The 27,367-nt window shown below is 49.1% G+C and overlaps 1 protein-coding gene and 1 non-coding gene across 4 annotated transcripts; one reads left to right on the top strand and one right to left on the bottom strand.

Annotated features, from left to right (window-relative positions):
* ZSCAN2 (zinc finger and SCAN domain containing 2) lies at window positions 1-23,267 on the bottom strand. Of its 3 annotated transcripts, XM_047738265.1 has the most exons (4): window positions 23,139-23,267; window positions 20,600-21,110; window positions 19,829-19,975; window positions 5,434-5,511 (listed from the first exon to the last, which is right to left on the bottom strand). In XM_047738265.1, the coding sequence occupies exons 2-3, from the start codon at window positions 21,000-21,002 to the stop codon at window positions 19,875-19,877; spliced, it is 504 nt and encodes a 167-aa protein (XP_047594221.1). In that variant the 5' UTR covers window positions 21,003-21,110; window positions 23,139-23,267; the 3' UTR covers window positions 5,434-5,511; window positions 19,829-19,874. The 3 variants fall into 3 exon arrangements, with proteins under 3 accessions (XP_047594219.1, XP_047594220.1, XP_047594221.1); XM_047738263.1 differs by lacking the exon at window positions 19,829-19,975 and having other exon boundaries at window positions 1-5,511; XM_047738264.1 differs by lacking the exon at window positions 19,829-19,975 and having other exon boundaries at window positions 1-5,511; window positions 20,600-21,106; window positions 23,139-23,265.
* Window positions 7,279-7,469, top strand: LOC125105947 (U2 spliceosomal RNA). Its single transcript, XR_007129183.1, has one exon. It is a non-coding gene; the product is annotated as a U2 spliceosomal RNA (small nuclear RNA).
* Window positions 23,268-27,367: the final 4,100 nt, after the last annotated feature.

Genomic DNA, 27,367 nt, shown 5'->3' on the forward strand with positions numbered 1-27,367 from the left:
ACAACCTCGAGATCAAGAGTTGCATGCTCTAGTGACTGGGCCAGCCCGGAGCTCTGGTTAGTTGGTTTTTATAAATATCTTCAGCTGTAACTTCATCCACCAATACCAATAAATCATAACTTAGGTGAGAGGCACTGAGGTTAAAACTAACTTACATTTAACATCTTAACCAAAGGGACGTGTGGGAGACAGAGTCCATTTTCCAGCTCAGAATCTGGGACTCTACCTGCCTCTTGCATTTCCGTATATCCCCATGAAGAGAACTCAACTTGTAAAAATTAAGGGAGTTCCGGAATGTCACACATCAGGCCCTGAGCCAGGTGCTGGAGACAGAGTTCAGTATGAACATGACAAAGAAAAGGCAGAGGGGCAGAATTCTGTCCCAGGCTCTGAAGCTGGACAGTGCACGGGCGTGGAAACAGCGTCAGGTCTGCCAGAGAAGTGCAGGGAAGGCTTCTCAGAGGAGGGGGTACCCAGGCTGAGTTTCCAGAGCTGCGCAGGTATGCCCTAGGTGGACAAGGCATTCCAGGAAAGGGGAACATCATGAGGACAAGGCGAGGGCACGTTCAAAGGGAGTGGTCAAGGGGCAAGGATGGTCAGGGTATTGGGGTGTCACGAAGATGTTCTATAGAGGCCCTGTTGGGAAGACTTCATGTGCATTCCAAGGAACATGGCCTTTCTGTAGGGATGGGAGCTCCAGGGGGTTACACTGTGCAGTGACAGGCTGTGCTCTGTGTTGGAGGTCACTCACGCTGCCTATAACTTGGAGGATGAAGTAGAGGCAGGGCTGGCGGGAGCTTGGGGGCTACTGCGGTTGCAAGGGGCTGAACTGTACCCGGGGTCAGAGGGTGACGGTCACGTAGGAGCCGGGAGGTGTTAATAGGGAGACAGGATCTGTAGGGCCAGATTCCTGAGGGCTCCAAGGGAGGCAAGCGAGGAAGGAGTGTTGGAAGACTCCCATGTTTGGGGTTGGGCGAGGCCGGGTAAGGCGGTACTGCTCAGAGGAGATGCGAGGCCCACAGGAAGGTGGCTTCTGGAATACTGGATCTGTGGCTCTAGGAACGACTGATTGTGGCACGTAAGCTGGGGGATGAACCTGGTAGAGACTGGGAACCAGGGAAGGAGAAAAGTGGAGGCTAACACAGGCGGAGATGGGTCTCAGCCACCCTGAATGCCCATCTCCAGGCTGAGCCAGGAGGACGGAAGTGAGGCACGCACTGTGGAGTTGTTGTTGCTCTGGGCCTGGGATGCTGAGGGAGGTTCCTGACACATTCTCCAGGAAGGGGCGCCAAGCCTGGGAGTTGGCTGGGTCTGAGGAAGAGGCCTGAAGGGTACAAAGCAGCCCCCGTAGGGCCCAGGAGAGGGAAGTGGGCAAGTCACGGAGACCTGCCAAAATGGGCATGGGGAACTTGCTAATGGTAAAGCATTGCTCTTTGTTTTCTTTTTACCATTTATTACGTATTAGAGAGAGAGAGTGCTGTGGGGTGTGGCGGGGAGCAGATAGGGGGAAGCAGACTCCCCGCTGAGCAGGCTCCTCGATGAGACTCATCATGACCTGAGCCAGAACCAAAAGTCAGACACTTAACTGACTGAGCCATCCAGGAGGCCCTTATTATAAATGTTTAACTGTCCCAAGGCTGTTCCCATGAACTCAGAACAAACCGGGGACAAAAACCTCAGTCCCTAAAGGCATGTACATTTAGGGGAGATGTTCTTGGTACAGAAACACAGGTGTAACTGAATTGAGAGCCAAGACATGGTGGAAATAGATCTGCCGAGGAGACCGGGGCTTCCTGACAGGTTTTAGGGAAGAAGGCTCTGCCCTCCCATCCCACACTGAGTGGCATGAAGGCCTGTGTCATGCCCTCCCTGCCTCGGCAGACCAGCTTCATGGGCAAGCAGGACAGGAAGCGAAAGACTCGACCTTTCTAGGACCACAGTGTGTCATTTCCCATTGTGGGTCCAGCCTGATCTTGTGTCCCTTTTTTCTAAGATATTTTGTGTGCCTACCAGGTAGAGAGGAGTAAAATAGAAAGTTTTGCAAAGTTTAATGTCAGTTCTTTTTCTTAAGTTGAGACTTGGGGGAAGAAGAGAGCCAGTATCTTCTACAACCCAAATCCCAGAACTTATTTTCAGCTAGGAAAGCACTGTATCCATTCTCCCTTGAATGGCTCTTGTAGCTTCCCAGACAGATGGGATTATTCCTCCTGTAAGAACTTGATGGAGACAGGTAATGGGATTTCTTCTTCATCACCTTTCCCTAGTACCTAGCACAGTGATGGTATTTAAGTCCTCAGTGTTTGCCAAGTTAAGTGAAGGAATAGGATTAATGATGGGGATCTCACAGCCTACATGGTTTGGTTTAACAACCATCACTGCTGAGCTTAGAAATGTCCTTCTTGTATCTAATCTAGCTGATTCTGGATAGAGACCATTCCCAATGACATTCTTAGGAGGCCACCTGGCTCCTTAGCCAAAGCTGCCAAAGCTGCCACTCCAAGTCTTGGTTGACAGACTGAATGAATGCACAGCTGGCAAAGGGCAGTGGACAGATGTGTGCACAGGTCAAGCACATAGGTCTTGGTTCACCAAAGGTGTGTTCTTTAAAGCCACTGATTTTTACTCCTTGAAGGTCTTGGACCACTTTCAGCCTATGGCAGGAGGTGAGTAGGTGGGAAGTGAGGTGTGGGTTGGTTAATAGTCAAGTTCACATTGAAAGGCAGATTCAGGAAAAGAATGGGACTCTTATTTTATTAGGAAATATTGAGCATCCATTCTATAAGAACCAAGGCCCATTGTGAGCACAGGCTCTATGTACTAGAGGAGGTGGTTTCATATTTCCCAGAAACACCTTCTCTGTTCTCTTCTTCCTTATAACAAACACCTTGACCTGCTATCATCCCCTGGTCTTTATGGTTTCAAGGCTCAAGGACCCAAGAACAAAGCCCTGGTAGCATCCCAAGATCAAGGATGACACCTATAGGACAACTCCTATTTCAAGCTCAGATCTGTCCAGAGGACAGAGGATGTGTCCCCAGAATCAACACTTCCTTAAAAATATGAAAGTATACAAAAGCTACCAGACAGAATTCTAGACTTGCTCATATAAAATAAAAACGAGAACAACAAGGGAATGACAAGTGCATAGAGAGATGATTTGGGGGCTAGTATCTGTGGGGGTGAGGACACAAGCCAACCCTGAAGGGTGCAGGGCTGTTTCACCCTCAGAGAACCCACCACCCACCAGCAGTAGGTGGCTGGCGGTCCCTGATTTCCCATTCAAAAAACAAAACCCCACAAAAACTAGTGCATTCCCCTGGCAGCCAACTTACCACAGGACAGTAAGCAGAGACACAAGCAAAGGTGTGCATCTCCTCAGTTTCTACCCTCCCTGGTGGGCTCTATTCAACTCTTATCAGTGGAAAGGCTACGGGGACACTGATTCCAGGCCATACTCCCTCCGGTTTCTGGGTCCCTGATACTTTCTACAAATAGAGAAGGGCTTTAGCTTCCTCTGGATGACTCAGAGTTGGAAAAATTCATCTACCTTGACCTTTGATTTGAGAATCAAAGCCCAGGACACAAGGCCAGAGAGAGCCACTTCTGACCTAACAGCCTGGCATGGCAGGAACTCCTGGTGAAGGCACCTTAGCCTGACCAAGGGTTGGCAGAACTACCAGACCGCACCTGTCACTTTCCAGGATTTCTGAGACCTCGGCCTGGGCTGTGGGCCATGCTGTCTTCTGTCCTCAACGAGAAACACTCCCCCTGTGCTACCAAAGGGGAAACTGAAGCCTGGAGGACCAGGAGAGAGGAAGCCAATCGCGTGTCATGCGCCGAAACAGAAAGAAACCCAACTCGGCAGCCTTCAGTTCCCCCTCCTGTTCTGGGGGTGTGACTCCATACACTGAAATGGCAGCATATATTAGAATCGGGGATGAGCGAGGGTGAGATTCTGGCCCAAGTCCCTAGAGACCTCTTGGGAAGAATGGCTTTCCTGGAGGGATGTCACCATTTGGGGGCAGCGTGGCTCGGCCCTGATTGCCCTCCCCATTGGCCCTCAGCCAGCTCAGTAGGCTTTGTCTTTGGCGTGTGTTCTCTGGTGAGTGATGAAGTTAGAGCTGTTGCTAAAGCCCTTGCCACACTCGGGGCACTTGTAGGGCCTCTCCCCCGTGTGGATGCGCTGGTGGATGATGAGGACAGAGTTCCAGCTGAAGCCCTTACCGCACTCAGGGCAGCGGTAGGGCTTGTCCCCCAAGTGGGCACGCTGGTGCATGACCAGGATGGAGCCACGGCTGAAGCTCTTGCCGCACATTAGGCACTGGTAGGGCTTCTCGCCCGTGTGCGTCCGCTGGTGCACCGCGAGCTGCGAGCGCTGGCTGAAGCCCTTGCCACACTCCGTGCACTTGTATGGCTTCTCACCGGTGTGAACTCGCTGGTGCTTGAGGAGGTTGGAGCTCCAGCTGAAGCTTTCCCCGCACGTCAGGCACTCATAGGGCTTCTCGCCAGTGTGCGTGCCCTGGTGCGCGATGAGGCTGGAACTCTGGCTGAAGCTCTTGCCACACTCGCCGCACTTGTAGGGCTTCTCCAGCAGATGTGTGCGGCGGTGTGTGGCCAGGTTGGAGCTGCGGCTGAAGCTCTTGCCGCACTCGCCGCACTGGTAGGGCTTCTCGCCAGTGTGTGTCCTCCGGTGCGTGATCAGTGCCGAGCTCTGGCTGAACCTTTGCCCGCACTCGGCGCACTTGTAGGGCTTCTCGCCTGTGTGGATCCGCTGGTGCCGGATCAGGTTGGAGTTATAGCTGAAGCTCTCCCCACACTCCTTGCACTCGTATGGCTTTTCGCCTGTGTGGATGCCCTGGTGCGTGTTAAGGCTGGACCGGTTGCCGAAGCTCTTCCCACACTCGGGGCACGAGTAGGGCTTCTCACCCGTGTGGGTTCTCTGGTGGGCAATAAGATTGGGGCTCCTGCTGAAACTCTTGCCACACTCGGCACACTGGAAGGGCTTTTCTCCCGTGTGGATCCTCTGGTGGGTGATGAGGTTTGCACTCCGGCTAAAGCTTTTCCCACAGTCTCTGCATTTGTAAGGTTTCTCCCCTGTGTGGGTGGTTTGGTGTCTGCTGAAGTTGGAACCATCGCTAAAGCTTTTCCCACATTCGTTGCATTTGTAGTATTTCTCTCCTGTGTGGGTCCGCTCATGAGTGATCAGGTGGGATTTCCGGCTGAAGGTTTTCCCACACTGGGGACACTCGTAGGGCTTCTCACCCAGATAGGTGCCCTGAAGGCCGATGAGCTGCCCGACTTCCTTGCCCTGAGAGGGCACCTCCCTGTGGTCCCCACTCGGGGCATTCCCCTGTGGCCCCCTGGAGCCACAGTCTCTCTCAGAGTCACTTTCCCAGTCAGATTGCGGAAGGCCTTCCCCTTCTGGCATTTCTGAGAACATCTCATGTGTCTCAGCGTCCTCAAATAGATCCTGATTGGAGTTCTCCCCATTGTCACTCTGGATCTCAAAATCTGAAACAGTGAAGAAAGACATATGATTTATACTCAATTTCCTGTAATGATGAGAGAAGGAAAGGAAACCCAAGTGAAATATTTAAAAAATTAAACTAAAGAAAATTAAGAGGCTAAAGGATCCTCAAAACTTTTAAAAAACCAGGTTCATTTCCTTCTTTGTGATTATCTAGTTGTCAGAAATTATACCCACTTGGTGATCACCCAGAATTTCTAAGTCTTAAAGATTTGGGTTATAGGTCTGTACCTGTTTCTCCATTGAGAAGTGAAGTCAGGTGGGAATCTAAAAATCCTAATCAACGGAAAGCAACAGGGTACACAGTGACCCCCAATACTCACCATGGCAGGTGCTCAATTAAATTTGGAGAATGAATGAAAGGGTTTTTCATTGGTACCAGAGAAATTTCCCTAAAGCTCAGTCTCCTTTCAAAAAGAACAAATATAATAATTTCACCCATTACAGTATATCCTGTGTTTATAATCTTATTAGATTATAGTAAGTAAGTAAGACACAGACAAGATGATAGGGCCCCTGCAACAAGGACTCTAGGTGTCTATACAGTGACAAGTGGGCGGTTAGAAGAGCCTTAAAATGTATCTGCAGTAGGAGCTTACGGTTGGACCTCCCATCAGTAATATAAAATACCTACCAGCCAGAAACTTGTCAAATTCTGCTGCCCAACACTTATCAAACATTTTGGTGGAAGAAACCAGGAGGGGGCACCTGAGTGGCTCAGTTAAGTATCTGTCTTTAGCTTGGATTGTGATCTCAGGGTCCTGGGATTGAGTCCCTCATTGGGCTCCCTGTTCAGCTCCTCCCTCTGCTTGTGCTTTCTTGCACGCTGTCTCTCTCAAATAAAAAAATAGAATCTTTAAAAAAAAAAAAGAAGAAGATGGAAGAAAGAAATCAGAAGGGCATATTGCTGACAACATATGTGTTGCCTTCCTTCACTGAGAGACCCTGAATTTTATTCCAGGATCCAGCCGTGGAGAGTGGTGAGCCTGGACCTCACTGTTCTGAGGCCCATAGAAACTGAGCCGCATGTTGATTTCATGGCTCTGGCCGACAGTCACGAACAGTCTGAGAAGTGTCATCAGAAATTAATGGCTGTCAGGAACATTAACACTGCCAGGAAGTTGTTGGCAACACTGTTTATGCCACACAATGTCCTCTTGATGAACAAGAAGTAAATTTCCCTCTCACCGACATTCCCAACAGCATTGCTGTTCTGAGCCTCTGATGTGTTTGCCCCACAGCTCTAGTTGTGGTGCCCTCTCTGCCTTGCCTCCTTGGAAGCTTGGAACCACACACTCAGAGAGAATACTGGATGTCTCTACAGCCCGGGTTCTTTCATTTTTCCCTCCCAGTATTTCGTTTTCTGCTATAAAATTTCCTTGTGTTTGCTCCCTCCCTCCCTCCCCCTCCCTTCCTTCTTCCCTCTCTCCCTCCCCTCCTCCCTCCTTCTTTGGCTAATCTTTCCTTTATTATTTCAATTTTAGTATATGTGTTGCCGAAGTGAGCACCCTTATGCTCTCTTTCTGTAAGTTGTCTTCACTTCTCTTTTTGGAATTCTGTAGGGCGTACAGAAATAAATCATTGATTTCTTGATCAGGATGACAGCCTGATTATTCCTAGCACCTAACATCAGACCTCTAGAGAAAGCACATCCATCCAGAACAGGGAAGACAATTAGTAAAATAATTACACAAGGTCCTAGTAACATTCCCATCACTGAAGCTAATAGTTTATTTAAAGTTGGATGGTCAATCGCTTCTCGGCCTTTTGGCTAAGATCAAGTGTAGTATCTGTTCTTATCAGTTTAATATCTGATACGTCCTCTATCCGAGGACAATATATTAAATGGATTTTTGGAGCAGGGAGATGGAAAAGGAGCTTGCGCCGTCCACTCCACGCATCGACCTGGTATTGCAGTATTTCCAGGAACGGTGCACCCCCTCGGGGGAACATCGCGGGGTTTAAAATCAGAAAAAAATAAAAAAAAAAAAAAAAATAAAGTTGGATGGTCGATTCAGTGATTATTAGTTTCTGTAGGTGAAGGTAAATTTCTGTAGGTGCACAAGATAAAAACTGACACACCCTCAGGCAGTCCCTGGGTTCTAGTTATGCTATCGGTCCACAGCAGACTGTATTTAACCATACAAGTAGGCCTGCGATTCCACTTCATGCCCAGTAACACACACGCTGCTGGTGATCTGTGGCTCCAGGCGTCCGTCCAGGGGACAGATACAGGCACAAGGGGCACAGCGCATGCTCCCACATGGCCAGGACCAGGAGTCCTGCGCTTCTACGACCTCCTACAACAGGGTTTTGCAAGTTTCTAGCACAGAGGTCGGCTCGCACCCCCCTTCTACAGAGTTCTTCAGGCAGAGGCCCTGATTTATTTTCTGCAAGCGAATACTGCCAAAAACATTTCTCAAAGTGACCAGTAGGGGCACCTGGGTGGATCAGTCACTTGAGCCTCTGACAGTTGGTTTCAGCTCAGGTCTGATCTGAGTTGTGAGATCCAGCTCCAGGTCTTGGGCTCTGAGCTCGGCGGGGAGTCTGCTTAAGTTCCTCTCTTTCTCTCTGTCCCTCCCCCTGCTTACTCTGCACTCTCTTTCAGATAAATAAATAAATCATTTTTTTTTTAAGAAAGCAGCCTTTTAAAAATTTTTATTTATTTTTTATTTATAGATTTTATTTATTTATTTGACAGAGAGAGACACAGAGAGAGGGAACACAAGCAGGGAGCGTGGGAGAGGGAGAGGCAGACTTCCTGCTGAGCAGAGAGCCCAATGTGGGCTCAATCCCAGGACCCTGGGATCATGACCTGAGCTGAAGGCAGATGCTCAATGACTGAGCCACCCAGATGCCCCAATAAATCATTTTTTATCATTTTAAAAAAATGACTTTAGAAATTGTTCTCTTCAGAACAAGGACATTATCTGATAAGGTTTCCCACTGCCTTAAAATCAGAAGAACTGGTTGGTAGGTTCTGGAATGAACTCGGAAGCAACAGGGAAAACAAACAAAAACTCAAACTGCATAAGCAGTGAGATTAGGAGGAAGATTAATTTGCAGACACCAAAATACATACAAGGGCTTCCAGAAACAGCTGAGATAGGTCAGAGGCCAATGAGGCAGGAAGTGAAGAGAACGAGCGTGGAAAGTGGTGTGGGGGGAGGGGCATGGGGATAGAACTGAGGGGCATCTGACTTCAAAAAGTTCAGGCGGAGGGGCGCCTGGGTGGCTCAGTTGGTTGAGCATCTGACTCTTGATCTTAGCTCAGGTCTTGATCTCATAAGTTCAAGCCCCGCCTTGGGCTCTACACTGGGCAAGGAGCTTATTTAATTTAAAAAAAAAAAAGATATAAAAAAAGCTGAGGCAGAAAATCACTTCCTGAAGGTAAGGGAGACCCCTCAAGAGCACCAGGGCATTCAAGAACTGGGACCAACAGGGCTGGCTTCTCCGGTTCAGAGCAGCACAGGAGGTGCTTCTACAGCCAGAATCCCCCAGACGACTACCCTCTGCAGGAAGCTTTGTTTCTGTAAAGCAGAAAGGAGAGAGTCTTTGGCCCTCACACATTAATCATGGCAATTATAACTGAGAAGGTGACATTTTTCATGCATTAAAATCAAAATAAACAAGGGGCTCCTGTGGGGCTCAGTCAGAGTAGCCTCTGACTCTTGGTGGCAGCTCAGGTCACAAGATCAAGCCCCACCTCGGGCTCCCCCCTTAGCTGGGAGTCTGCTTAAGAATTCTCTCTCTCCCTCTGCCCCCCTCCTCCCTGTGTACACTCTCTTTCTCTGAAAAAACAAAAACAAAAAAACAAAAAACAAAAAAAAGGGAGAAAGAAACATTAAGAGAAACAACCACTTCCAGGAAGGAAGACCCCACAGTAAAAGTTGGAAGAGACAGGGAAACAGCAGGAAAAGATGGAGCGGGATATGGCAGGATGCGGAAAAGCAGAGGAAATCCAGAGACCGGAGCACAGGAGGAGGAGTGCAAAGGAGGGCAGGCACACTGGCAAGCAGAAAGGGAAAAGAAGGGCCGAGAAGAGCAGGGAAAAAAGGGGGAATGAGGAGGACAAAGGGATTAACAAGAAGGATGGAAAGAGAAGTTGGACTAAAGGAGAGCCCATCTACACATAACTGGAGTTCTCAAACAGGGGAACTAGACCAAAGGAACAGAACAAACACGAACGGAGGAAGCTACAAGGACCCTGGGATGGTGCACTGTGTTAGGAAGACTACTCCAGAGGTTAGTGATGAGATGGGACACAAGGCAAAAGGCTTGAATCACTTATGTGGGTCAAGAGAACCACCTGGGCTCAGACTTCTCTATAGTGACATTCATATCTGCAGACACAAGGCAGACTAGAAAAGAAAGGGGATGCCCAGGATTTTGTGTTCAACAAAAACATCCTTAAAGTATCACGTTGGCAGGTAAACAACTTTGAATATGCACAAATTCTCAGAATATGGTTCCTATGAGCCCTTCAAGAGGGAACTACTAGGAAGTGAGCTTCGGTCCACCACCAGATGAAGGGAACTCGAGCAAATGGGCTGGGGATGAGCACTGGATACACCAGACTTCAGAACGAAGTCTCAAATGACTGTGGCCATTACAATGAGAAGAGAATGTGGAGGCTACCCAGCAACGTAGAAATGGTACTCTAGCCAAATCTGGGGTTGAGAGAAGGTGGGACAGAGGATATGTTCATTGACTGATATATGTTCATGGATTGCCTCCCTAACCCTAACCTCAAAGTGTACCATTTAAAATTGGCAACTCACGCACCCAAAGTGCATGCAAGTGTCTCCCAGAGCAAATGTCAACCTTAAGGATCACCTGGCTGGCTCTGGTGATAGAGCATGAAACTCTTGACCTCAGGGTCATGAGTCTGAGCCACATTGGGTGTAGAGACAACTAAAAAAAAACAAAACAAACAAACAAAAAACTTTAAAATGTTAAGACAGGATTACTGACTGAGACCAGGGGGTGGGGAGGGGAGGGACTATGTCAGATGTTCAAACATACTACACATCTCAGGAACAAAAACACTGATAGACAGTAAGACCAGAGAAACAACACAAACACTCTAGAAACAGACTCAGTAGACATGTGAATTCAGAACTGAACACAGGTGGCACATGCATAGACAGATGAGCGGAAAAGAAACAAGAATTTAGGGGCGCCTGGGTGGCTCAGTGGGTTAAGCCTTTGCCTTCAGCTCAGGTCATGATCTCAGGGTCCTGGGATCGAGCCCCACATCAGGTTCTCTGCTCAGCAGGGAGCCTGCTTCTCCCTCTCTCTCTCTGCCTGCCTCTCTGCCTACTTGTGATCTCTCTCTCTCTCTCTCTCTGTCAAAGAAAGAAAGAAAGAAAGAAAGAAAAAGAAAGAAAGGAAAAGAAAAGAAAGAATTAATTTAGTGACGCTAGGGGCACCTGGGTGGCTCAGTGGGTTAAACCTCTGCCTTCGGCTCAGGTCATGATCTCAGGGTCCTGGGATCGAGCCCCACATCGGGCTCTCTGCTCAGCAGGGAGCCTGCTTCCCTTTCACTCTCTGCCTGCCGCTCTGCCTACTTGCGATCTCTCTCTGTCAAATAAATAAATAAAATCTTTAAAAAAAAATTTTTTTAAGAGTTTTTTTTTTTTTCCACTAGAACTTGAACGTCTGACAAGGGCAGCCTCTCAAATCCACAGAAAAAAGGCACAACATTCAATCAATGTTCAATAAATGATACTGGACCGACTGGTGAGGCCAAATGGAAAAAAATCTGAAGTTGGAGCCCATACTGGGAAAAACCCAAATTGGTCGAAGATTTAAATGTAAACAAAAACAGCATCCCAACTATTAGATAGAAATATGAGAATTCTCTTCTAATCGTAAAGCCTTTCGATGTGATACTTAATTTTTGTGATTATTTTCTACCACTTCACTGTGGAGAATCCAGACACAATAACTCCCCTGCCCTGTCAGTGGCTTAAGGACCAGCCGAACCTTCTTTTACTAGACAAAGAAGCAAGACTGCATTGGGCTCCACACTCAGCTGCTCTGCCTGGAGTCTGCTTGAGATTCTCTCTCCCTCTATCCCTCCTGCTCATGCTCTCTCAAATAAGTAAATCTTAAGAAATGCATCCTTGGGGCACCTGGGTGGCTCAGTGGGTTAAGCCGCTGCCTTCGGCTCGGGTCATGATCTCAGAGTCCTGGGATCGAGCCCCGCATTGGGCTCTCTGCTCAGCAGGGAGCCTGCTTCCTCCTCTCTCTCTGCCTGCCTCTCTGCCTGCTTGTGATCTCTCTGTCAAGTAAATAAAATAAAATCTTTAAAAAAAAAAAAAAGAAATGCATCCTTGAGATAGACTTAAAAGAATATATGATTCTTGGGCTGCCTATGTGGCTCAGTTCGTTGGGCATAGGACTCTTGGCTTTGGCTTGCGTCATGATCTCAGGGTCTCAGGATCAAGCCCTACTTGGGCTCTGCACGCAGTGCGGAGTCTGCTTGAGATTCTGTCTCTCCCTCTCTCCCTCTCCCCCACCCACTCTTGATGTGGTATCTCTCTCCCTCTCTCTCTCAAAATACATGAGTAAATCTTAAATATATATATATATGTATGTACACACATATATATATACATATATGTGCATGTATACATACATATATATGACTTTCCCCTTGTGCATTGCTGGAGGGAATGCAAAATGGTGCAGCCACTATGGAAACCAGTATGGTGGCTCCTCCAAAAATTAAACACAGAATTATCATATGATCTAATAATTCCACAGCTGGGTCTATATCCAAAGCAGGGACTCAAACAGGTTTTCTTACATCCATGTTCCTGCATTATTCATAATAACCAAATGCTGAAAAACCAAAGGTCTATCAACAAATGAATGAATGGAATATTATTCAGCCTTAAAATGGAATGAAATTCTGACCCATGTTTCAACATGGATGAACCTTGAGGACATTATGCTAAGTGAAAGAATAAGCCAGCCATAAAAGGATAAATATTGTATTTATTGTTTTATAAATATTGTACCAAGAGCAGTCATATTTATCATAGTGAGAGAAATTAGAATGGTGGGTGTCAGGGGGGAGGAATGGGGAGTTCCTTACTGGGCACAGGGTTTCAGTTTGAGAAAAGGAAACAGTGCTGAAGATGGATGGTGGTGGTGGTTGTACAATGATATGAATATATTTAATGCCTGTGAACTGTACACATAAAAATGATTAAAATCGGGGTGCCTGGGTAGCTCAGGCGTTAAGTGTCTGCCTTCAGCTCAGGTCATGATCCTGCGGTCCTGGGATCAGGCCCCACTTCAGGCTCCCTGCTCAGTGGGGAGCCTGCTTCTCCCTCTCCTACTCCCCCTGCCTATGTTCCCTCTCTTGCTGTCTTTCTCTGTCAAATAACGAATAAAATCTTTTCTAAAAAATGGCAAATTTTATGTCATGTAAATTTTATCACGGTCAGAAGAGAATAATACATGGCTCATAATTTTAGGTACTCTATCAAATTTAAAATAGATGACATTACCTACTAACTCTGAAATAAGTTTTAGAAGATTAAATAAATGCTCAGAATGGCAGAGACTTCTCAGAAACACTCTATTAAATTTCTGATGGTCCAGTAGGCAAAAGAATTAATGAGTACTTCCCTGATCAGTCGTAAGGTGGAACATGTGATTTCATAAAGTTATAATTCACTTTTCTACCTTTCTAAATTGCCCATTCATATCTTTTATCTTTCATTCCACTGCACTGACTTTTCTTAGGGACTACAGAAGCTCTTACAGATCAAGGGCTTTTTATTGTTGTTTTTGAAGATTTGTTTATTTATTTATTTATTTACTTGGTTAAAGATTTTATTTATTTGTCAGAGAGAAAGAGAGCGCACATAAGCAGGGGGAAGAGGCAGAGGGAGAGGGAGAAGAAGACTCCCCACTGAACAGGGAGCCCGATGCAGGACTCAATCCCAGGACCCCAAGATCATGACCTGAGCAGAAGGCAGATGCTTAACAAACTAAGCCACCCAGACGTCCCAAGATTTACTTATTTTAGAGAGAGAGAGTGTGTGTAACCTTGGGAGGTTGGATGGGGGTGGAGGGAAGGAGAGGGACCAGAGGGGAAGGGGAAGCAGACTCCCTGCTGAGCAGGGAGCCTGACACCGGGGCCTCCATCCCAGGACCCTGAGATCATGACCTAGGCCACTTAGGCGCCCCCAGATCAACGGTGTTTGACTATTATCTGCTCTTCGCAGACTTTGTTGTAAATATTCCCTTCCAGTTGGTGTATTGTCTTTTAACTTTGTTCATGGTACCTTTTTTATACAAAGGACTTTTCTGTTTTCCTGAGTCCAATCCAGCTTTGAAGATCGCTATCTTGCTTAAGAAGTCCTTCACCGCAAGATTATAAACATATTCTCCTACATGTTATTCCAGGTGTTTTAGAGTCAAGATCTATAATCTACCGGAAATTTGTCACTTGTGAGGCAGAGATCTAGTTCTGTGTAAGTTAAGAAGTAAGGGTCCAATGTTCGTTTTTTAGAAATGGTGAGACCACTGTCCAAAGGCCATTCACTGAACCTATTGCTGAATTGCCTTAGGCCCTCTTCCTTTCCTTCTGGGTTAGTAAACAAAAGCCACAGTCAGGCTGAGGCTAAAGCAGTGGTGGTTGGACCTTCCGCCCCCCACCTCCACAGGGGACTCACATGCAAAGCACATCCATACGGCTGCTCACAGGGCTGTGCGTGTCCCCCTGCCCCGCCAGACGCCTCCTCTTCCTCACTCACACTGGAAAGCATATCATGATGAGTGTGAGGAAAACGGGTATCAGTGGGGAGATAACCTGAATTTACTGTGATTGGTTTAGAAAAATGAACTAAATAGTCGCAGACTTTGGCACTTTGGTGTGGGTTAGACTCCAAATTCTGGTGAAGCCCACCTGATTCGGACACACCAGTGTCTCAACGCCATGGTCAGAGCCATGGGTCTGAAGTGCAGGTGTGATTCTCACCCAGCTTCCTCCTGGGCAGCGTTCTCCCCATCAGGGCGCTCTGGTGCCTGAGTGACTAGGAGCATTGTTCCCTGTGCACTCGGGCTGCCTGAGAGATTGGCCTCTGATAACAACGGCAATGAGCTCTGTTATCGGTTTAAATGAATGATTGCCAAACATTCTACAGTTAGAACATTACATCCCTCTCAGAGCTCTGTAAGGTCTACACTGCAAATATTCCAGTGACTTAAAGGTGATTTTTGTTTTGAAACTGAGAATTGTAGCTTTAAAAAGACAAACACCTCTCCAAACGCCCCAACACTCTCCATTCCCTGTCTTGTTATGAAAAAATGCATGCACTTGCTCATTGTTGGAAAGAAGGGAACATTTCTGGGGCAGCAAAGGCAGGCTAGGTAACCTGTTGCCTGTGCTTGCCCAAAGCCAGGTGAGGCTACGGATGCCTGGGGAGGTCAGCTGTGACTCTGGGGCTCTGCTGGTAGATAAGAGGAGGTTTGAAGTTGACAACCTCCACTCCTCTCTAGGCGAGAGCAGTGCTTTTCACACTTCAAAGTGCAGGCGAATCACCCAGAGATTTTGCTGAATGCAGGTTCTGCTTCCTGTGGGTTGGGGTGAGACTAAGCGTGCTTTCCAAACAGCTGCAGGTGACACCAGCACCACTGGTCCGCGGACCACACTTTGAGTAACAAGGCTCTAAGCGGTGGTTTTGACACTTGGCTGTGGCTTAGGGCCACCTGGGAGTTTTCAAAAATTTCCTTGCCTGGGCCACACCCCATGCCAGTGGAACCAGAAAATCAGAATCCCTGGGAGTGGGACCCTGAGTGATTCTGATGTGTGGCCAAATTAGAGAACCAAAGGTCTAGCGCAGCAGCTCACTAACTGGAGACTAAATCAGGACCACCTAGAGGGCTTGGTAAACCACAGGGTAGGGGGTTCCAACCCCAAAGTTTCTGGTGCAGAAGGTGTGGGGTGGGGCCCAGGGAGTTCATTTCTGACACGAGTGCAGAGGATGCTGATGCCGTGGGCTCAGGGACCACACGCTGCACCGATTTACACAGCAGAGTTCATCCACTTTGAGCCCAGGAATTTCCCCTTTGTTCCCCTCTGACATGAGCAGTTTCTTTCTTGGGTGGTGGAGCTTCTGTGAGATCAAATCTGTGTGTCAGGAGAGGAGCAATTCACCTTTCTCCTGGTGTTGCCCCCACACTGGTGTGGGGGTAGGGGATCCAGGGAAGGCCACTGGGGCTTCTGACTCCCCGCGTCTGCGGGCTCTAGCGCTATCTTTCTGCTCGCCGCTTCAGAAAGGTGCACAAACCCTGGGCAGAGCAATCAGACAACAGTCCAGACGCAAGCTGTCTCAGCTCTACAGTGACCATAGTTTCTGAACCCAAAACTGAGCCATACAATTTGAGAAACGATTTCTGGCCTCAGGCCGCTGACGGATAGAGGAGTCTAAGGTAAGACCTGGCCACCCACCATCGAACTGAGACACTGATGATTTGCAAGGACAAGTATTTCATATTCAGGATTACCTGGGACAATCTGAGTTGTCATTCACCAAACTGCCAGGAAAAAAAGAAGAAAAGGAAGTGTTCTGGGTTCAGGTTGGGACTTTCTAACAAGTAGTAGAGATAACGGGTGCTTTTCATAAACGTCTTTCAGTGGGTCTGTCAACCACAGACTGAAAACACAGCCTCCAGGCAAAAACTGCAGGGGTCAATCTCATATCAACCGAAAACCCTCTTCCCTGGAGAGACAGGCGCCACAGGACCAGTGATGTCCTCCTGAGGCCTGCATCGCTGCCCTTCCCTGGTTCGTTTGCTCCATCCTGTATTAATGTGCACATGCGTGGCCAGTTTCCCTGCACAAAAGGCACATGTCCTCCCTGGGGGTGTGGCTTCTCCGTACCTAAGGTTTCCAGTCACAGCTTGTCCCACGCAAGGAAATGCCCTTGGTCTCCTGCATGATTCCTGCACTGTAGATGGACAACATCCGGTCAGAGAGGCCACCTTCTAGTTTATACTCAGGCCAGACAGGGAGGATGTCCTTGAGCCTTTGGAATTTGAGGAATGGGAGTAGCACAAGCCTCTGTCCTCAGAAACATGTTTTATGAACAAATACCTTTGCGGCGCCTGGCCGGCTCAGTCGGAAGGGGACGGGACTGACTCTCAATCTCGGGGTTGTGAGTTCAAGCCTTGTATTGTGGGTAGAGATTACAAAAAAATAAAAAATAAAAAATAAAATATCTCGATTAATAGCATAAGCATGGTAGTATTCACTGGGTTGGCTGAACAAAGCATTCATGTGGCACTTCCAAGAATGAAGACGCCAGAGACTGAGAGCAAGGGCTCTGTTGCCGGACTGAGCTGTCCAGGCTGCCCCCTGGTCTGAGCCTCCCCCCAGGTCTGCAGACTCATCTCTCCTGCTTTCCAGACTTGGCCATGGCCAGGCTGTGTTCTGCCAAATGTGGCCTTGACCCCATTTTGTTTTAAAACAAAAGCTTAGCATGGCTTTCTCAAGGAAAGGGCAAGAAGCCTGGAACAAAGAAGCAATCTGTCTGCCTCCTTCATGGACCGTGCTAGCAAGGAGCCTCTCCGCACCTGCCAGTGGGCAGGAAGGGTTCGTGTGTTCGCGCCGGCAATACTCAGCTCCCACGGTGTGGGGGGCTCTGTGTGCGGTGCTGGGAGAAAAGAAAGGAAAGAAAGAAGAAAACAGGTTCCATGCCTTCTGGGATTTTAGAAGTTGCTAGAACAAATGAGATAGCTATTCATATAAATAGAAAACAAGATGGAACATAATCAAAAGCTAAAGGACAAGGAGAATCCAAAAGCTCTGGGGCAGATGGCTTTAGGGAGAGGGGCTTAGAGATGCTCCCAGGAGGCTGGGGCTGGCAACAGTGAAAAGAGACCAGAAGCCAGAAGTAAGGACAGCTTTCTGGAGTGGGTCTCTAAGGGCATACACTCAAAGGACATCCAGGATTTTATCAGATGGGGATGGGATAGAGCCATTCCCACTCAACACTTCAGAGCACAAATGCACACTAGAAAGCATAGACTTTGCTCAAGGCACAGCAAGATCTGGTCTGAATGGAGCCAGGGCAACAGCAGGAGGACCACGGGCAGCTGCAGGGCAGCTCAGGGCGGTCACACAAAGCCCCAGTTCCAAGCAGAATAAGGAGCTCATGCTTGATTTAGAGACACCAGAAAACTCACAAAGATTTCTAAGCAGGAGAGCACCCGACCACTCAGGTAGAAGGGGGCAGGGGCCCTGGAGGGGGAAGAGGCTGGGCCGCTGGCAGAGCTCTGGGCAGAAACACCAAGAGCCTGAAGGAGGGCCACGTGTGGGGATGAACACGTTCTTGGGACACACTCACAAGGACATATGAGTTTTACCATTTAAACCAGCAGCACAGGTCCCATCTTCATGGCAATTTTAAGAACCTTGAAATGTGAGTACCCAGAGGTGCCTGTTAATCAAATATTAAATAACCACTGTCCAAACAGGGATTGAAATGTCCAGTGCTGGCTAAGTGCGTCCAAAGGTCCTGAGCTAGAGGAACAGAACAGAGGTCAAGTGGTTTACGTGGAACAAATGTTTGAGGGGATGAAGACAGTGCACAGGTTCCTCTGAGAAATCATGGGGAAGGTCAGGAGACTCGTTTGTTAGGCAAGTGGAAACCGACAAAGCCAAGCTCAAGTCAGAGGACTGACAAACCCATAGCCAGCTGGGAGGGAGGGCCTGCTCAGACCTGAAGCTCTGCTTCATGACTTCCCCAACAAAACAACAACCCCAGGGGGTGCCTGGGTGGCTCAGTCAGTTAAGTGTCCAACTCGGGTTTTGGCTCAGGTCATGATCTCATGGGTCCTGGGATCAAGCCCTCAATCGGACTCTGTGCTCAGTGGGGAGCCTGCTTGAGATTCTCTCTCTCCGCCCCTCCCTGACTCATGCTCGCTCGCTCTCTCTCAAATAAATAAATCTTTGAAAAAAATAAATAAATAAACAACAACCCGAAAGGTCACTCCTCTGCCCCCAACCCCTTTGGCCTCTCCACAGTATCTGGCTAAAGACTTTGAAGTTCCTTACAAACTTGTCACATTCATCACCAGGCAAGTAATTTAAATTTTTAGGACAGGATGATAGATTTCTGTTTTCTTTTTAATAGGAAGAGTAAAGTGAAGAGTTATTTTTCGGGGCCAAAGAAAACCTGGAACTTTGCTTCAAATAAAATCTACCAAACACATGTGGAAGCAAACAGACCAGAGTTTGAATCCCGGTTCCACCACCTCCCATTGAGGGTGTGACCTTGAGTAAGGGCTTGACCTTGCTGAGTTTTCATTTCCTCATCTGTAAAATGACAGTCCCACCCACCCCCCAGGATTGCTAGTCAGCCAGACCTGTGAGGAGCCAGGGGCAGGGCTGGGCTCACAGGAGGCCATCAACGTCAGTCCCTTCCTCCAAAAGCCAGCTTTACTCCTCTACCTCCCATGTCCCTGGGCTTGGTCACAGCCTCTGCTCCCAAACCACCTCCTTTCCTGTCTCCTCTTCCCAGTCTTCCGAATCCTCCCAATGAATGCCTCTGAGTTAGACAGCTTTGTCTTAGTCCTCACCTGCAATGCCCCATGGGAAGTATCACTTTGTACCACAGATGGGATAAAATGCTTAAGAACGTGCGCCATGTCCTCAGACCCATGGGCTCAAATCCTGGTTCAGCCTCATACTAGCTCAGTGATCTTCAGGGAGTCACTTAACTCCCAAGATGGTGAAGTGTCCGTCAGTTTTGCATAGTGGTTGCTAGGAACAAGGCCCGGACCAAAAAGGGACCTGCAAACGTCAGCTAGTGTCACTGCTGGTTCTTCTTACCCGTGTCCAGTGTCCTCCCCTTCTCCTGCTGTCCCCGCCTCCGCCCAACCCCTCTCCCAGCTGCCTGATGTCTAGGCGGCTTCCTGACTGCTCTCCTGCCGCCAGCCTCTCCCTCCTCGAATCAAACCTACATCCTGTTGCCAAATTCCACTTCCTCCCATGCCCCTTGGGCTCTAGTTCAAGAACCTGCTGAGGCCAAGGACATTCAGTTCAAGCCCCCACCCACTCTTCCCCCAAACTCCACATCCCACCACTTCCTAAAAACACACTTTCTACTCCAACCAGCCAGCCTCCCTTCCTGTCACCTGAATCAGTGAGCTTCATGCCGCCCCTCCCCACCCCCACCTTTCTTCTCAGCTGCCAAACCCTCCCTGCTGCCCTGCACCTTTGCAAACCCCACTCTGGCCTATAACCTTGTGCTCAAGCTCCACGTGCTCTCTGACCTCTCCCGGCCTCTCCCCTCCTATCTCTGAACTTCTGCGGCTCTCATCAGTGCCCAGGCAGCCATCGTCCGTGGGTTCTGAAGCAGCCCCAGGGACACGGGCAGATGCGAAGGAAACATCTGGTAGTCAAGGGAGTCATGTCTACAACTGAAGACCAGAATAGAGGCAGAGGAGTTCAGTGGCATGCCAGGATCCCAGAATATATCAGTAACGCGGGAGACACGGCCGGTAACTGTGGCAAAGAGCTCACGTTTGAAACGACTCAAAAGCTTACGATGACTTTATACCATAGCAAGTTCCTAGTTACTAGCTGGTGTACTCGTCACTGATCTCAGTTTCATAAGAATAAACATTTAAAAAATAGGATTATCTGGTTTTTCAAATTGCTGGAACTTCAAATATTTGGATGTTTATTGCACAATCAAGGGAGGGTGCCAGGGGACGGTTTATATGGTCTTCAGTCCCCTTCCCCATAACCTCTATCAGCTTCCCAACCACTCTGAATAAACAAAGAAGTAAACACTGTGCTTATTACGCAAATATACCTCCAAGAATAGTCCTATAAGGCTCTCCTATACTGAGGCTCTGGAACCACCATTGCATACGAGGGCATTAGGAAGGGTGAGCATGTCCGGGTTGCCTGCAGCAGCAGCAGCAGGACAGGCTGTCCCCACCTCCGTCCTGGATACCACCCTCTCCTTGTCCACAAACACCACACTCCTCCACGGTGGGGGATGCTCCCACCCTCCTCCATGGGGCCCAGAATCTTACCGCCTTCCCGAAGGGTCTGGGTCAAGTCCTCCACCAGGGCCACGGCCTCCTCACTGGTTTCGGGACGATGCTCTTGCAGCCAGGCCTGAATTTCCCTTGGTAGCACGGTCAGCATCTGTTCCTTGGTGTGCACTTCCGGCCTCAGCCAGCGCCGACAGAGCTCTCGGAGGCGGCCAAGTGCACCCTGCGGCCCTCCGGCGGCCTCCCCGTGGGGGCTACCCTTGCCAGCACTCTGGGGAAAGGGCTCTGACTCAGGGCCATCTTCCTGCAATACAGCTTCCTGCACCCAAGAGTCATCCTCCAGGATCATGGTGGTGACCTCCTCCTGTTCATCTTCCTCTTGAGGCACCTGGACCAAGGGGCTCAGGGAGCTGGTTACTCTCGGCCCCTCTGCAGCCATCATTCACCTTCCCAGGGCGATCGCCCAGGGCTCTAACCTTGAACCTCAATCTTCTAGAGTGAGGCTCACGGAGGAGACACCTCCTGCCTCAAATTTCAACAAGAAGTCTGGCTGGAAAATGAGAAAGAGAACCACAATCAATAAGTAGACTGTCCTACAATGATCTCACTCACAGAAGCCCAGGTCAGGCCACCAAATGAGTCTTACATTCGCCAATCAACACAAGTTTCCTGTCCCTCTTAAAGGAAAAATGGCTTACTCCTAAAAACCTCTCTCTGTGGCAAAGGAAGTCAAGAAGAATCACAACCACAAAAAAATACACAAATTTTCTTTCCAAAAGAATGAGTATCAGAAATTCAGAGTCCTCCTAAGAACCAAGGACTGAGTTATTCTGCCCTAAATCAGTTCAGAGTGAGTGACCTTGACCTAACATACAACTCAGTCCCTTAACCTCATTGACCATCTAATAGGTAGAGATAATAATACCCATCCTTCTTATCTTCTGGGGACATCTATAGGATTAGCAATGGATCAGATGTCAAGATACTTTGAGCCTCACTTCGAGGAAGGCAGTATCTTTTTTTTTTTTAAGATTTTATTTATTTATTTGATAGAAATCACAAGTAGGCAGAGAGGCAGGCAGAGAGAGAGGGGGAAGCAGGTTCCCTGCTGAGCAGAGAGCCGGATGCAGGGCTCCATCCCAGGACCCTGGGATCATGACCTGAGCCGAAGGCAGAGGCTTTAACCCACTGAGCCACCCAGGAAGGCAGTATCTTAACTGCATGCTTACCATAGGAGTATGAAGTTTTAAAATATTCATGCTCTTCAATGCAGCCTTGGCCCCCTCGGGAATTTATCTTTAAAAATAACCATCTTTGGGGGCGCCTGGGTGGCTCAGTGGTTTAAAGCCTCTGCCTTCAGCTCAGGTCATGATCTCAGGGTTCTGGAATCAAGCCCTGCATCCAGCTTTCTGCTCAGCAGGGAGACTGCTTCCCCTACCCCCCTTCCCTCTCTGCCTGCTTGTGATCTCTGTCAAATAAATAAATAAAATCTTTAAAAAAAAATCTTTGAAGAAAAATTTATTTGCAAGTAAACAAAACCATAGCCTTGTTTCTAAATGCAAAAAAAAATTTTTTTTTAAAATTGACATTTTAAAAACCAGCAGCAGAGGAATGGTTAATGAATTATGCCACATCCATACAGTAAACTGTACTTAAAACTATGCTGATTTAATCATGGCTACCTTTGGGGGGTGGGGTACTAACTGAGAAGGGGCTCAGAGAAGCGTTTGGGGTGCTGGAAATGTTCTGTATCTTGATTTAATGAGGGTTGCACAAAGCATACGTATGAAATTTAAGATCTGTGCATTCTGCTGCATGTAGTTTTAAGTATTTTTTAAAATTCTGCTGATAAATATTATTAACCATTAATAATCGGAGATAATCTTCATAAACACGAAAATTAGCGACAAAAACAAAGCTAGCTAAACACAAACACCACAGTATGATCCCAAATCCGTTTAAAAATGAACACAGCAGTGAAATTACTATTTAAAATAAAGACTATAAAAGCAATGAAAACTCATGTTTTAAAAATCACTACCACATCACAAAAACTCAGATACCCCCCCCTTTTTTTAAATGGGGCGGGGGAGGGCAGAGAAGGAGGAAAAAACAGAAGAAAGCAAATCTAGTGGGAACCCCGAAGCTCTCAATGTGTATTTACCAAAGGGCTGTAAGAGGCACAGGTATAACAGAAGTCTGGATTGGGAGCCCGGGAAAACTGCTCCGGGTCAGCTCATTCGCTGTCTGCCCCGGGGCAAGACACGCCCCCTCGGAAGCTCAGTTTCCCCATCGGTAAGCGACCAGCTGGGCGGAACGCCGTCCAGCGTGGCTTCCAGTCTTAACCCCGCGCCCCTGAGTGGATGTGCAGGGAGCTCACCAGCCCAGAGCAAGGTCCGGGTGCGTTCGCCGAGCCGAGTGGGCGCATCAACCCGGGGGCCCCGGCCCGCGGGCGCGGACAGAGCCCCCGACACCCCTCCCCCAGCAGGGCTGCCCGCACTGGCTCCAGGCCCGTTATTCCCTCGCCGCGGGCTACCCCCCGGCCCGCGCCGCTCCAGGCCCGTCTCTCCGGGCTCACCTCTCGGGAGACCAGGTCGGGCTTCCGCAGCCACTCCGCGCGCCAAAGCGCCCCCGGGCACGGCACGGCCCCTCCGGACTATCCGCGGCTCAAGCCCGAGGGGCACCGAGAACAATGGACGGGAGAGGCCCGCCCCCCGCCGCGCTCATTGGCCGCCGAGGACGCCCCCTGGAAGGCCTGCTCTTCTACTGGCGAACCCGGCCCCCAGCCCGACGGCGGGGTGGGGAGGCCGGGCCAAGGGTATTGTGGGAGTTGTAGTCCACCGCGGCTGCCGGGCGGCCGGGAGGGGAGCGGAGCTGGGGGTTCAGAGCCCGGGCGGTGCCGCCGCGCCGGCCGCAGGCAAATCCGCGGACCGGCCTTCAAGACCCCAGGGCTGGCCGGAGTAGGGACCTAGGACCGGTCATTTCACCTCCCTGAGGCCTCCGTGTATTTGGCTATGAAAAATGTAAGTTGTGTGGAGGGGCTCGAAGGTCCGTTTCAGCCGGGAATTGTGTGCCGAGGCAGGTTGTCAGGCCCCCGAAGGCTGTGCCGGAGCTGGGAGGAGTCCGCTGCCCGAGCCCGGCACCCTCTCCCCCAACCTGCTGGTCCACGCTCGCACCTGGCCTTGGCACACCCCTTTGTTTTCGCACGTGGTGTTCCTGCCGCTGGAGGCAAGCCAGGTCCCGCCTCTTCTTTCGTCCACCTGGTCTCCTTGGAGCCTGCCCCAGCACCGCCTCCCTGCGCGCGGACGCGGCTCCCAGCACACCGGCTCCACGTGTCCACATCAGTCCCTGGTCCCAGTGTTGCTGACCGTGGGTCTCGGCCCTGGGAGGTGAGAGCGGAAGATCGGCCTCTGTCCTTCCCACAGTCGATGCCCTTGAAGAAGTAGCTGCCCGCAGCGCCGCATGACAACAGGTGAGGAACCGTCTGGAAACCAAGGGGGAAACAGGAGGATGGAGGGAAACACGCTCTCAGCGGTGTGTGAGAGAAAGACTGTGAATGCTTACACAGAGCAGTGATCGGAGGCGCACAAGCAAATGACCGACTGCCTTCGCTGTTCTGATTTTTTATTTAAATTACATTTCATATTCATGAAAATATTGTACTTGAGAAATATTTTATGTTTATTTGGGTGATTTTAATCTCCTTTTCTGTGAACGGATTGTTCGTATGTTCCCGTGTTTGTTCGCTTGTTTTCCTTTGATCCAGTATACAGTGTTTCCAAGTGTGCAATAATGAAGCAATTCCATACGACACTCAACACTCAGTGTTCATCGGGACAAGTGCGTTCCTTAGTCCCCATGTCCTCCTTCACCCAGCCCCAACCTCCTCCCCTCTGGTAACCAGCAGCTTGTCCTCTCTAGTTAAGAGCCTGTTTTCTGGTTTGTCTCTGTTTTTTTTTTTTTTTTCTCCCCCCTTTGTCCATTTGTTTTCTTTCTTTCTTCTTTATTTTATTTTATTTTAATTTATTTAAGAGAGAGAGCACACAGAGATGAGAGGGAGAAGCAGGTTCTTACTGAGCAGGAAGTGGGACTCGGGACTTAATCCCTGGACCCTGGAATCATGACCTGAGTAGAAGGCTGAGCTTAACCGACTGAGCCACCCAGGTGCCCATGTTTGTTTTGTTTCTTAAATTCCATCTCTGAGTGAGATCATACAGTATTTGTCTTTTCCTGGTTGACTTATTTCACTTAGCACAGTACTCTGTCGCTCCATCCACGTCATTGCAAATGGCAAGATTTCTTTTTCTTCCCATGCTTTAATCAAATTTATTTGCAGGAGTTCTTGGCATATTAAGAAAGTGAGTTTTTTGTCATGGAAGTTGCCATTTCTCAGTTTGCTGGGGTTTTTTTTGTTTTGTTTTGTTTTGTTTTAGCGTAGAAATTTTTATGCTGTCTACATTGTCTTCTTATAGCTTCTGAGTTTGGGGTCACTCTAAGAGAGTTCTCTGCACCACTCCGAAGATTATTTCGGTTTCCCCTGCCCTTCATTCATGAACGCCCTTAATCAGTCCAAGGGTAACGATGCAAGGTGAAGTTCAGCTATGGACCACCACCTCGCCGGCAGCATCCGCCTGTGTTAGGGTTAGTGGACTGTATGCAAATAGCACCACCTGGAGGCCAGCTTGAGACGTTTGCACTCGGTGCCTGGAGGTGGAGCTCCAGTGGCCACTCCCCTGGGCCCGCAATCTTAGAGAAGATATGCAAAATAGTTGAGGATGATAATTATTGGGGATGCTCTCATATTACAAAGATTTGCTTTTCCCCACTTCCATCCTCCCTAGGAATGGGAATGTACACGAAGGGGAAAAGATGTGTTTGGGTGTGGGGGCCTGGGGTGTTGGTTGCGGAAACTTTTAGCAACTTAAGAGTGTGTTTACCTCTGCTCCTATCCCAAGCCAACCCTTGGCCACAAGAAACTGGCCCTGTCTTGTCACAGGACAATCCTGGAGCCAGCCATCTCTTTCCTGTGCCTGATTCTCTAGGAGATTGGTCCTGGCCAGTGTCAAGTGTCCCAGGTTTAGCTAGAAAGCAACTCACATTCAGGGTACCTGGCTGGTGCAGTCGGATGGCTTTGGCTCAGGTGGTGATCTCAGAGTCACCCTGATCTCAGGGTCGGGAGACTGAGCCCCACGGAGCGTCTGTTTAGCATTCTCTCTCCTCCCTTTGCCTCCCCACACCCCGCATGTGCATGCCAGCAAGGGGGAGGAGCAGAGGCAGAAGCCAACACCCCACTGAGCAGGGAGGCCCGATGCAGGACTGAGTCCCAGGATCCCGAGATCATGTCCTGAGCTGAAGGCAGAGCTTACCCGACTGAGCCACCTAGGTGTCCAGTAAATAAATCTTTAAGAGAAAAGAAAAGAAAGCAATTCACATTTAAGACCAGTTTATGGCATAATGGACCTGGTGCCCAAGCCAGCCTGAGGCAGCAAGCAAACCTAGAAACACAGCCTGGTTTAGTGAGTAGGATTGCTCCCCCAAGAAAATCTTTTCTCCATTTGCCAAACTCTAGGGGTGACAGAGGTCTGCACTACCCGTGGGCATTCCTGGTTAAAAGCTTCAGAGAACTATGGCTAAGTAAAAAGGACTTATTGAAAGAATATTAGGGAACTTGCAGAGTAAATGGGAAAGAATCAGGCTTAATTAAGAACAGTTGGGAGCTGGGGCGCCTGGGTGGCTCAGTGGGTTAAGCCTCTGCCTTCTGCTCAGGTCATGATCTCAGGGTCCTAGGATTGAGCCCCGCATCAGGTCCTCTGATCAGCAGGGAGCCTGCTTCCTCCTGCCTCTCTGCCTATTTGTGATCTCTCTCTCTCTCTCTCAAATAAATAAATAAATAAAATCTTAAAAAAAAAAAAAAAGATGGGAGCCAAGAAACTAGGGCTAGGTAAATCCTCAAGAACCACAACAATGGTCTTCCCAGGCTCGTGTGCCTCCCCATGAGCCCCTGCGACCTTACAGTCATCTCTGTTGGCTTGCCCTCCTCTCAGGGTTCCAAAACCAGGGAAAGCACATTTGGTTGGCTGAGTCTGTCCCATGCCCAAACCCTGAACCCTCCAGGGTGAGAGGGGATTGGATCTGGCTCCTAGTTTCCTCACCGGTAGCCCACACCAAGGCAGGTTCTCTCCACTCCAGAGACTATAGGCCTACTCGGAGAACCTGACCAGACAGAAAATACACACGTCACTACTTGTTTTTAGATGCTGAGCAAGAAGACACCTTGTCCCAGGGAGTGCTCAGCCTGAGCCTTTCAGGGAGCACCCAGGTGAGCTAGAATTCACGAGGTGATAAGAATGGGGATGGGCGGAACCTGCTTTCTAGAGCACTGGGTCAGGAGCAGGGCCAGTGACCTGAATTGAGATAGCGGCGCCTTCAGGCCCTGAGGACTCAGGAAGTATCCCCACCCCCCCACCCCCCCCCCCGCCCAAGACACCCCCCACCTCCCTACCATTGCTCAAACTACCCTATGTCCTCGCTCTCCGGAAGGGGATCTCTTAGTTTGAAGGAAGCCTGTGTGTCTCATTTTTGCTAGTTACGCCACAGGAGCAGGACCACTAAACGGGCCTGGGAAAAGATTCTATCGTGACCAGTGCTGTAGGAGGCTCTAAGGCTGGCCCAAAGGGAAGAAAAAAAAAAAAATCTAAAGGGGGGCTTCTGGTGGGAATGCCAAGGGAGCAAGAGAAACGAGGGAATGAGATCGGGGAAGCATTTATTTTAAAGAGGAAGGAGTGAAATTCAGTCCAAGAAGTGTCA

Source organism: Lutra lutra, chromosome 7, assembly GCF_902655055.1.
Source record: "Lutra lutra chromosome 7, mLutLut1.2, whole genome shotgun sequence".
Taxonomy (NCBI): Eukaryota; Metazoa; Chordata; class Mammalia; order Carnivora; family Mustelidae; genus Lutra; species Lutra lutra.